Source organism: Sphaerodactylus townsendi, linkage group LG02 (assembly GCF_021028975.2).
Source record: "Sphaerodactylus townsendi isolate TG3544 linkage group LG02, MPM_Stown_v2.3, whole genome shotgun sequence".
Classification (NCBI taxonomy): domain Eukaryota; kingdom Metazoa; phylum Chordata; class Lepidosauria; order Squamata; family Sphaerodactylidae; genus Sphaerodactylus; species Sphaerodactylus townsendi.
Window position 1 is genome coordinate 68,209,588 of NC_059426.1, and position 12,316 is coordinate 68,221,903.

Sequence of the window (12,316 nt, forward strand, 5' to 3'; positions counted from 1 at the left end):
TGAGAAGTTTTTGACACAGAGGAAGAAATAGGTCTGATTCACATGCTATGAAGTCCACCAGGCCATTTGATCAGGCATGTTCTGGGGAGTACCATGATTTCCAGGTATATGCAGATGCAATTCAAATCAAAGCTGTGGGTACAGGAAGCTTAACCCTACTTTGCTACACTACTTTCCCCACCTAAAATGGATCTGAGGGTCCTTATTAGCCTCTTGGGGAAACTTACGCAGCCACTAGTATGTATTTATTTTGTTTACATCCTGCTTTTCTCCTCACTGGAGACACAAAGCAGTTCTCATTGTTCTCCAATAAACAATATAATACGACCATGTTTACAGAAATGGAAAGTAATCCAAACAAAAAACTGTTGCAAGTTAAACATGGTCTAAGGCAGTGGTGGCGAACCTTTGGCACTCCAGATGTTATGGACTACAATTGGCCATGCTGGCAGGGGCTGATGGGAATTGTAGTCCATAACATCTGGAGTGCCAAAGGTTCGCCACCACGGGTCTAAGGCATGACATATTATGAAGAAAGGAGGTTGTAAAGACAGTGGACGGTGAGTATAGAAGGGAGATGAGGTATGCATAACAAACATCTCAGTAGACTACATTAACCCTTATAAAGGCAACCCCCTGAGCTGTTCCATTATATTCCGTTCTAATGCCTTTATAAAAATACCTCCCTGAATAATTTTTTTGCACATTTTGCAAAATTATAGAAGTGTGGATGCCTTTCTGACCATATGAAGCAGGCTGTTCCACAAGGTGAGAGCCAGCACATGGAATGTTATGTCATGGGCCACTCCTGATCTTTCCCATTTGGCGGGTGGCCCCTTCAAAACCGCCTTTGTTCACATGAGAAAAGCTGTTGCAGCATGGCAAAGTAGAACAAACAGTAGGTCCACAATCATTAAAGGCTTTGTAGGTGACAGAACCCTGAATTGAACCTGATAACTGATAACCAATGGAATGTCTGCAGAATGGGTTGTGCTGTGCATGCCCCACCTCACACATGATAGTTATCAGATGCAAAGTCTCCTATATCAACTGCGATTTCTGAGTTGTCAAGGGCAGATCTACATAGAGGGCATTACAATAGTCTAATCGTGGTATGTAGCTTCAAGCAAGTCAAATCAAGAAAAAGGGCAATCTTCTGAGCTAGGTGGAACTGAAACAATGTCGTTATCCACACACACTTTTTCTTTTTGCAGCTAACCTGCTTCTCCAGCAATAAAAATGGATCCAGAACACCCAGGCGCTTAAGAGTCAGTAGCATCAGCTGAACTCCAGTGAAAGTGGGAAGCACAATGACCTACAAGCCCTCATCAGCCTTTCCCAACAGCATTATCTCAGTTTCTTCAGAGTGCAGGCTCAGCATGTTCACACTTAGTCATTTCACCACAGCAGTCGAGACCCTGGTTCACGACCTCTACAGCACCACCAGGCAAATCAGATAAAGAGATACAGACCTGGATGTCATCTTCATTATGAAGGCAGCCTAAGGGCTGTACAGAAATGGGGTCTGACACCCATTTCCTCCTCTGTTTTTCCCCTTCTTTGTGTGGGAGGAAGAGATTACAGGAGATAATCATTCTACCGGTATGCAAGAATAAGTCTCTTTTAGAAGAAAGATTTCTCCCAATATGAACTGAAGTCTTCGCTACAGGGAAGACATGAAGTTTGTCTGCAACAAATTTGTCTTCCACTCAAAGTGGTTAGCAAAATATCAGACACAATGTATTAGCCATAATTCCAGTCAAAGTAATCAGTTCTCTCTGGGAGCACAAAACAGGGAACTGACCTATCAGAGCAGATTTTATCAAGTGTAGTAGCAAAGATGGTTTATAACTGGAACCAATGTGGAAAATGTAGTCAAAGATGCCCAAATCAGCTCATACAAATAGATCAGAGTTGCAGGTTCACAGACTGCCTGTGTTTTTATGGTTTTCATGTGGGTACATTAAGAAATGCCCTGAAGTGGATGTCAAACAACTAGAAATGTCTGAACAGCAAGAATGGAAGAGGTGATGAACCCAATGTAGCATGGGGGGGGGGGGGGGATCACAATTTATGGCGGAAGAGAACTTCCCCCATTGCAGTATTAGAAATTGGATTCACCCAAAGAATCGATAAACAATGGATACTGGATGCACAAAAAAAGTTACTGCTTCAAACAGTGAAAACTTATGGGAATTCATGACCCCAAAATGTGGAGGCATCAACTACCTTAGATGGCTTTAAAAGGAGTGCTGCAGAAACACCCCACTGGTCCACAAGCACTGCTAATCTTTGGCTCACCAAGAGGCTGAGATGCTCAGCAGCTGTGCTGGGTCTCGGGTGGTGCACCATTCTCCCTAGGCCATGCAACTCCCAGAGGGGCTCCTCATTCTCTCTGGGGGTCTATACTGCCCATTTCACAATTTGCTTTGTGAGGGAAACATCTATAGAAATGTCTTCATTCCTGAGAAATTTCTATAGCTCCCCTTAAGAAGCAAATTTCAAAATGTGTAGTGATCTACAAGAGCTAAGTAAACTCTCGACCTTGCACTTTGCTCCTTTTTGTCTTCTTCAGTCCACTGGTGCAGCCTTAATTTTTCTCCTAACTACACTGCCACCAGCTGGTAATTTAAGGGTATCTCTTGCTTAGAGGGCCAGCATGCCATCTGTTTGGCTGTTCACAGGTTCCACCTAGTGCCTGCATCTTCTTCTTTCACTCCAACTAGCCTTCACAGGGCAGGCTTACAATACTGGTGCTCTCCCAGGGATCTACTGATCTATTAACCAGCCAAAACCTCTCCCCTAAACCCTTTGTAGTCACAGGTTCAAGTAGGCTTATTGTGGTTACAGAGAACAAGCTTCCAGCATTCAAACAAGGTAAAGATGGTCCTCTGTGCAAGTCCTCTGGGTCATTTCTGACCTATGAGGTGATGTCACGTCACAACATTTACTAGGCAGACTATGTTTATGAGGTGGTTTGCCATTGCCTTCCCCAGCCTTCTACACTTCACACTTAGCAAGCTGGGTACTCATTAGAAGGATGGAAGGCTAAGCCAACTTTGAGCACTACCTGAAACCAACTCAGGTCGTGAGCAAAGCTTTGGCTACAATACTTCAGCTTCCCACTCAATGCCATAGGGCAAAATAAGAACTTTATTAAAGAAAGTGTCCACACACATCCACCATGAAGCAATGGATTGTCAGTTAAAAATGCATACACACAATCCTGTCTCTTGCCAAACATGCTGGGCTATTCTAGGGTAAGCTCAACTTATAGCTTTCTATCAGTCTACCTTGAGTCTTTGTCCAGTCTGCCTGCCCTTAGCTCCATAGGATAATGGTGGCCATCAAGATAAGAGTCCAGGTATAAGATCTCCTTCCAAGTTACCCCCTGAATCCTCCTTCCAAAATTGATCACGTTCCTTGTGCCCGGAGAATTTATTACCTCTCTGCCCCCTTGAGTGAATCTTTTTCTAACTGTCCTTCCCAAGAACAGATACTATCCATCATTTGGAATCCCTGCCACCTGGTGTCACATCCATGCCAGAGTGTGAGAAGGCCATTCAACTGCTCTAGAACCATTTGCACAAATCAAGCCTTAAGTATCAGGGACTTGTGAGATTTATCAACATGCTGGGGAATGCTGCAGAGCAATTAATGTTCTTTTCTACTGTTTCCTAGTTTTGTACCAACAAAAAAATCTTGGAAGGAATGTGGGGATTTTGTAATCCTCTTAATAGGGTGATGTACATTTCTCCACAATGGGATTCAAGTAAGACTACCCTCCATTCATTTAAGCATGAGAGCTAAGCAGGACATACAGAGTAGATCTATGATTCTCAGCTGCTGGAGGAGAAATAATAGATTTGAATACTGCCTTGTTCCATATTTGTGGGTTTGTTGGAAGCATCTACCTGATGAACATGGGAAATCTGATGCTGGATCAGATGGACCCTAGATCTCATCTGACTGAGCTGATTATGTTATTTTCTTTTTAAAAGATATGTACCCCAAAAGTGCTTGGCCAAGCCTGCAATCCTAAACACACACTCTAGGCAGCAAATCCCATTGAAATCAATGCAACCTACTCTGAATATACGAGGCATTAAATGATCGTTTCCAAGAAAAAAAAGTAACCGAGATACATTATTATCATTTGAAGTTGATTTAAGTGGCTTAAATTAGTGAATGGCTCCGTAGAACAGGCCGCCTTGGAAGACTAGATAACCTTCTAAATTAGCTTTACAGAGGAATTGATGAGCAGGCTTAAGATATAGTTCCCTATTCCAGCTACCTGTAAGAATAGGACAAAACATATCAGGGCCCTATTAAATAAAGGTGTGCCCAAGGTAGGAGCTTTGTAAATAAGTACCCAGTTTACCAGTGTTCCTATACAAAAGACATGAAGCAATGAGTTCAGGAAGACATTTTCTGACTATAAAACTGTACTAGAGAAATTAAAGTGTAGTTGTGGTAGGTTTTCCGGGCATCTTCAGAGGTGTATCACAGAGGGAAGTCTGTCACACACTGTGTCTAGTGACAAGGGAATGTTTTTAGTGGGATATATATTGTCCATGTCCCAGGGTGGGGAACCAATCAATAAGTGTTTGGCAAGTTCCACCCAAACACTTACTGATCGGTTCCCCACCCTGGGACATGGACAATATATACCCCCTAAACATTCCCTTCTCACTAAACACAGTGATACACCTCTGAAGATGTCAGCCACAGATGCAGATGAAACGTTAGGAATAAGATCTACTAGACCACGACCACACAGCCCGGAAAACCCACCACAACCAGTTGAATCCGGCCGTGAAAGCTTTTGACAATATATTAAAGTGTAGTTCTTTTGGAAATAAGGAGATAACCGCACTTCTATCTGGTGTGCTGGTTACTAAGTGAAGGATCATAGAGTACAGGGTTCTGGATGAGGTACTCTAAGGGGAAAATGAGGATCAACACTGGAGCCTCACCCACTGAGCCCTATTGCTTCACTTAGTTCAACACTGATGGCAAAAGATCAGCCTAGCCTCAGTCCACCAACCTCAGTCCACCTCAGTCCTCCAACTACTGCAGTTTTTAAAGACTATCATGTTAATATTGAGACTTCTGTAGGAAATGCGAAGTGTTAGACAAGAGAAGCAGCTGTTGCTTGCACAATCTCAACCGTACAGGATGTTACATCACACCCAAGACAGTAGAAATTAATAAATAGAACAATTTTATTGAAAATAAAAATCCTCACATTTGAACCTTGTTCGGCTGAGGAAGATTATGGCTTCCAGTAACCCATACGTAAGTATCTTTGCACCCAGAGACTCTGGAACACCTTGCTGCAGTAGCTAAAGGCAACCCTTTTGATGCTTCTGCCAATATGCACAGCACCTGACCAGTCTAGACAGTAAGGTCTTCATATTAAAACCTTCCTGAGCATCCACCTTGAGAACACCAAGCATGCATGAGCCCCCTTTAGCCAAGCCAGCACATTTGGTCTTGTGCACAATCCAGAACTGGTCTAGCTAGTTCTAGAATGCCCTGTTCTAGGATCCCCAACAACTGTTACCCAACAGAAAGTGTCGAGTGCACACCATGTTGCTGTGGACAGCTTAGGAAGTGACCCAAGTGTAGCACTTGGGTATTTTAGTGCAACAGGAAGTAGTTTGTGGGCAGACTGGTTAGCGCCCCTCTTGTCAAAGAGGAACCTACAAAGTCTCAGGCCTTATAGTGCAAATATGAAACTTGCCAAGTCTGCTGCCAAAGCAACAAGATTGGATGAAAGTTGGTCACTTGCAATGGTCAGTGCAGCTGGTAAGGTTTAAAACAGTAGACTGCAGCAGAGATCAGGGGGCAGCCCAAGCAGAGTCCTTCCAATTCAACTGAGATCGACATATAGCAGTCAAGAGTCCTTCATTGTCTCCCTCATTCACTCCAGCACCTCAAGCACTGTTTTGTTGAGAGCAATTGAAAACATTTCTTCCCAGGGAACACGCAGCCACTCCACCAGCTCAGCCAGCAAATCTGGACACTCTGTGCGTAAGTGCCAAGTACTCTCCTCCTTTCGGACCTGCAGAGGTAGACAGCAGAACTGAAATCAAAGAACTGGCACACAATATGAGCCCCCAGAGCTCTATCCATAGGGCAGTTCTCAGCATCATTGGGTGTCATACTTCTGGAAGTTTCTCAAGATGTGCTCCCTGCCCAATTGGAACGGTTCTTTCCTCCAGGACCAGTTCTTTGCTACAGCCAAGAAGTATGGGGCACAAAGAGAAAAGCAACAGTGCAATAACTCTGAAATTGTCCCCCAAAGTGCTTACTCGGCACCCTCCCATACAAGCGTTCAAAATTATAAGTTTCTAAGCCCCTCCCTTGCATGCCACCCCTCCCCTCCCTCCACTAGGGTGGGTGGGCCATGTCCAGATGCCGGGCCCCCTCCCCTTCCCTCCCTTGCATGCCACCCCTCACCCCCTTCCCTCCCTTGCATGCCACCCCTCAGCAGTTTCCAGAGCCCTCTATACTGAGGGTCTGATCATTTTCAAGGCGGATCCACTCCCCAATCCAGAGAAACGCACAGACATTATGATATAATCTTAGATCAGGGAGTGCTAATCCACCTCTTTCTTTTGCTTCAATAAGAGTTGTGTATTTGATTCTTGGTTTTTTCTTTTCCCAAATAAAACTTTTACACCATTCCTTACTTCATCATAAAGTTGCAGCTTCATATCACAAGGGGAGAAGCGGTAAAGTATAACACCACTGATGCTGCTGATTGGCTGACTTTCTTTCAGCTGGAAGCTATTTGGCAGCTTCACAGTACCACCTTCTGCACCAGAGGAGGGTGGAACTTTCTGCCTCTGATGATCTTCTTCCACTAAGAAGAGATTGCTATGAGTGCTGAGCAGTGTCACAGGAAAGGCTGACGCTCCTAAGAAGAGAATTACAGAGGCTACTGGTGAGTTGAGTGAGACAAAGCCACACAGTTCTTGCTGCGGAGAAAACAGACAGACAGCTATGGGAAAAACAAGCCAACAGGTCCCATACCTTGGATGAGATAGGCCAAGAGGTAGAAGAAGGGCTTGGCTGAGCCACCTCCAGCTTCTTTTGCTAGGTCTTTGTCAAGAAATACCCTAAGACACAAGCACAGATAATGGGTGAGAATGCAAGACAACTGATCTTCAGCTGTAGCTCCTTTCTCTCCTGCACAACTGATATCTCAATCACAGCCACTGCAACTATATCTCAATCACAGCCACTGCAACTATAAGTTAGACCCAGCTGGCATCTATCATGTTCACTGTAAGAACAACAGACTTCTTACCACAGTGGATGATGCAGAGTCATTTCTGCCACAGTAACCTCTGGGATTTCTTTCCGGCTCTTGGGTGGCAATTCCTGCATGAGATCTGGATAGGACATTGGGGGACATTATTATGTAACTGATACACATCTGCCAGGTATTTTTTGTCAGTGCAGAGACTGTCAGTAAGCAGAGGATACTCTACTGTTCAAATAAGAAACTTCCTTCAGAAAAGCCCCAAAGCAACCATTTGGTACACAGTAAAATGTCATTCTTAAGGTTATTTGAATAAACTCTGTAAGCTCTTCAAGTAAATCAAAACAGGAGGAATCACATGTCTAAGTAGGACTATGTTGTGATGCTTACCTTCTGGTAAACAGACCAGAGGCCAAACTAAACAGCAGAGCCACCCACTAGCTCTTGATCAATTGCTTTTCTCAGGGGATTCAGACTGCAAGCTCAAACCCTTCCTGCAGCTTCTGACACATGAATCCCCACCACCACCCCTATTTAGGGAAGGACCCCCAAATCTAGATACCCTAATACCCCTTCTTACGTGTGAGGCATTGCAGGAATCTTCTGCAGCGGCTCTGGTTGCGAAGCAGGAGAGTATAGGAGGTGCATGGGTTCTCAAACTCAATGTGCAAGCTCTGATGGAACAGCCCCACCTCCCAGGCACAGAGGTTAGTGAGACTATGGCTGTCACCCTTCTTCAGCCAATCTGATGGCTGCCCCCTAGGCATAAATGAGCCAAATGTGAGTCAGTGCACAGAATAGTAACACCTGCATTACTCAACAGAATAAGAGTGGAGACCAAAACACAGAATACCAAGTCTGGCAGAGAGTAGCACTGAGGCAGGGGTAAGAGTGTCCTTGGATCAAGAGCAGAGGTTGGGAGAAGCCACAGTTCTACTGGGGAATAAACACTTTGCTAACCAAAGGTTCTAGGTAACAGATACCAGGGAAGATCTCTGCTCAAGTCCATGGAAAACCCCCACTAGTACACAGCAGGCAAAATGGACAAAAATGTGACTTGGTATGTTTATGGCCATTACAACTATAAGCACATCAAAAGAATGTCAAGTCAAGAAACTGAGCACAAATAAAACCACACTGGAAGACTGATTTTCACCTGATTTCTCCGTTAATCTCCAAAAAATAGAGTTGGACATCTGAAGCCACTACTAGTGCCAGGAATTCCCCCGGTTTGCCATCCTTCACCACACCAACCTTGAAAGAGCAGACAAGAATCTAACCAATTATCCAGTACTCCAATCATGAGTGCCACCTGTTTCAAGCTACAGTAAGCCCCCCAAAATGGTCTCATTCAATATAGCATTTGGTGAATTGTGCTGAGAGCTGCTTTTCATACCTTTAGGAAGCACCTGAACTCTTCTGATTTGCTGAAGACTTCCATGTCCAAATAAAGCTTGAGACGATGGTCCACAGAACAGAAGTCCTGCGTGGTCAACATAGCGTTTGAGGCTGCAAAACAGCAAGCAACAGTCAATCAATGGCTTCAGCGACAGGGACAATACATGTAATCCTGCAACTTCACTCTCTGAATCCATATCCCCTACGCAGTCAGTCCAGTTGTCCTAGGTCTGCCGCAGTTAACTGAAGCTTAGACCAAGGCTTAGAATTTCTACCAGTGCAAATCCTTTCTGCCACTGGTGAGTTAGTTCAAAACCCTTCCAGCTTTAGAACTCTCCCTGAAGCCTGCCTACCTTCCAACTTTGTACAAGTAAGAAGAAATAACATAGCCATGAGCCTTGGTTACTCAGCAGGATGTCCAAGTGCTGCTGCCCAGTCAGCTCACACATACACACCTCCAAACAGTTCCTTAGGATGCCTGTCTGGTCATCCATTCATGTATCCTGCAGTTCAGTAAGTACCACAAATACCTCAAAATCTCAGATGATATCAGATTAAAATAACAAACCTCATGAGAAATTAATTTATCCACAAGTGATGTAGGAAAAATAATGTTAAAAATCTAGTATAAATGAATACTTGCTTCCATTAAACCAAGGTGCAGAACTCCAGTCACTCTGAGGACCACATGCATACACATTCCCTTGTTCAAGGAGGCTGCACTGCTATATAAGTCACAGAAAGCATCTGTCACATGTTAATAGTCTTTTCTTTTTAGATCATGCTGTTAGCATTTTTCTTTCTACACTATAGAGCAGTGGTCTTCAACCCATGAGTGAAAACTCTCGGGTGGGTTGCAGGGTCTCAGCTGCTCCTCTCCATTTAGAACAGGGGTCTCCAGCCTAAGGCCCACCAGATGCTCACGGACTACGATTCCCATTAGCCCCTACCAGCATGGCTAATTAGCAGAGCTGATGGGAATTGTAGTCCATGAACCACAGGTTGGAGACTCCTGATTGGCCATAGGTTGGAGAGGGCCATAAACTGGAGACTCCTGATTTAGAAGGACCCGAGTTCCTGCCTCAGCTTACATGCACACCAAGAGGAACAGCAAGAAGACACAGCAAGGTCACTCAATTGTGCAGAGGACTCCTCCATGGCTCTGCCTCTTAGCTTGCTCCTCACTACAATACACTTCCCCATGCTTTTGTTTCCTTACTCTGTTGGTCTGCTGCCAACACTATTGGCAACACCAAGGTCATAACTCTGGCTGTCACATATCAGACCCATAACTCTGGCTGTCACATATCAGACCCTTTCAGCTCATTGGGCACTGGACCTTTTAGCTCTCCCCACTGCCTCACAGACCACCCCAGCTGAGGCAACAACAAGCTACTCACGAGGACTGAGGTTCCAGTGCTCTTCATATTCTGAGCTCAGGGACAGCTGAGAAGGGGTGGTTCCCCGGGAAGCACAGTAGCCGTAGCTCCCCATCAGGCTTCCAGCATTGGTGTCCATGTGGCTGAGGGAGGAATTGCAGCCCTGGGAGCCCAAATCCCTTCTGCTCCCACTGCCTCCTTCAGAGCTGCGGGAACTGGAATGCACCACACTGCCATGGTCACTGCTCAGCTCTTGAGTCCGGGTACTGGAGCTGGTTCCAGTCTCAGAGTTCTCGTCTCCAATGTAAAACTTCCCTCCCTCTTGCTGGCTTTCATCAAGACACTCCTGAGGGGCTGGTGGTGTGCTTGGGTGTCTCTCACAGGGCAGGATAACCACATGGTCACTTTCAGGCTGAGATTTAGGGGGCAGATCATTTGGCTCATTAAAACTTATGCAGCAACTTCAACTGAAAAAAACAAAGCAAATCATCCACAACAATTAGCGGTGGCCAAAAGAAAGCTTCCGCATGCTTATATTCATGCTGTCACTGGTGATCAAGATAATTCATTCCATAATATTCCCCATTACTATGCATGGGTGTAAAAGTTGGATAGTGAAGAGTACTGACAATGAGAAGGTTGAATCAACATATTTGATAACCAACAGATAAGCAATGTATTGTCGAAGGCTTTCACGGCCAGATTCAACTAGTTGTGGTGGGTTTTCTGGGTTGTGTGGCTGTGGTCTGGTGGATCTTGTTCCTAATGTTTCCCCTGGATCTGTGGCTGGCATCTTCAGAGGTGTATCACAGAGGGAGTGTGTACTTCCCTCTGTGATACACCTCTGAGCTCTCAACTTTCCAACTAAATGAAAAGAGAAACATTAAGGAGGCTAGATCCCTGAACCAGCACAGCAACCTCCCACAACTCAACTCTTTCAGAACTCAAGTTCATAATAGAAGTGCAACAAAAAGTCAAGGGTCAGATGTAAAGTTTCACAAGATGAGAAAAACAGAGAAACACTAGCAAAACCTAATATTAAATGAAATTAACAATCGGCTGGTCTGGTTTGCATTGCAGACTGGATCAGAAACCGAGACGAGAGTAATAAAATTAGAAATGGCAGACCTGGAAGAATAGCTACGTAATTGTTTATGGACAGAAAATCTATGAGGAAAAAAATACAGTATAAAATGGAAGCCATGTAATCAGAGATTGATTTTTTTAAAATTTGGGAAGCAACTTGAAAAAGAATAAGCCCTCCAACTGCTCCAGCTAATGTCACCTACAGAAGCTTATCATGATAAGAATGTGATGAAAAATACTGATTGTATAAACATGGAGATATGACTGACGTTCACAGAGAAATTAAGCCTCGACAAAAAAAAGATGTAAGCAAAAAAAAAAATACAATGGCTACTATATTTTCAACTGGCTTGAAGACCAAGAAAGTAAATTAACATTGCAAGAGGTATAATAAGGGGACTGACAGAATTTGAAAAGGTGATCTTAATTGGACAGTATTAGAGGAGTCCTGCAAGTACCCGTGCCCCAAGCCATTTAAGGCTTTAAAAAGTAAGAACCAGCACTTTGAATTCTGCCCAGAAACAAATAAGAAGCCAGTGCAGATATTTCAGCACAGGCGATACAATCCCTGTATCCCACTCAATGACTACTACTTTCAGTAAGATTCTAGAGAGTCTTTCCTAATGATTCAGGAACTACTGAAACAGTACAACATATTTCACTCTTCTGCTCATTCTATGCTGAGATTTGGGCCAAGTTCTTAAGCTCTATTCTTGCACTGAGAGCCGACTATTCTGTTGCAGCTTTGACATCCTTCTTATTAAATAGCCCTTCCGCAGAGCTGTGTGAGAAGGTAGCTAGTTTCCTACAGGGCACTGTAAACCTTCACATTGTTAGGAATAAATGTTAATTTTAAGTACTGTAAAATATATATGTATTTTTATAATTTTGATTTCTATCCTGTTCCACATTTTTAATGTTAATCAACTGAGTCTCCTTTTAATCATTATAATGGATTATATTTTGAAGCCAATAAACACCTGTGTACGTATAGCTTGGCTGTTGCATTTTAGACAAATTGAAGTTTCCAGACTATTTTCAAAGGCAGCCCCACATAAATCACAGTAGTCTAATCTGGATGTAATCAGAGAACACGTTACTGTGGCCTGTTAAAGGAATAGCCATAGCTGCCATATCAGTCAAAACTAATAGAAGGCAATATGTGCCACAGAGGAGCTCT

General features: G+C 43.9%; 1 protein-coding gene across 1 annotated transcript in view; it reads right to left on the reverse strand.

Moving 5' to 3' along the window:
* Positions 1 to 5,207: 5,207 nt before the first annotated feature.
* The window catches only part of LOC125426256 (serine/threonine kinase 11 interacting protein), a 53,152-nt gene continuing 46,043 nt past the window's right edge, over positions 5,208 to 12,316 (reverse strand). Inside the window, 8 exon segments of the mRNA XM_048484517.1 lie at positions 5,208 to 6,067; positions 6,699 to 6,925; positions 7,042 to 7,127; positions 7,319 to 7,403; positions 7,854 to 8,032; positions 8,430 to 8,527; positions 8,670 to 8,782; positions 10,072 to 10,511. Of these exon segments, the coding sequence (XP_048340474.1) occupies positions 5,927 to 6,067; positions 6,699 to 6,925; positions 7,042 to 7,127; positions 7,319 to 7,403; positions 7,854 to 8,032; positions 8,430 to 8,527; positions 8,670 to 8,782; positions 10,072 to 10,511 (1,369 nt within the window). The 3' untranslated portion in view covers positions 5,208 to 5,926.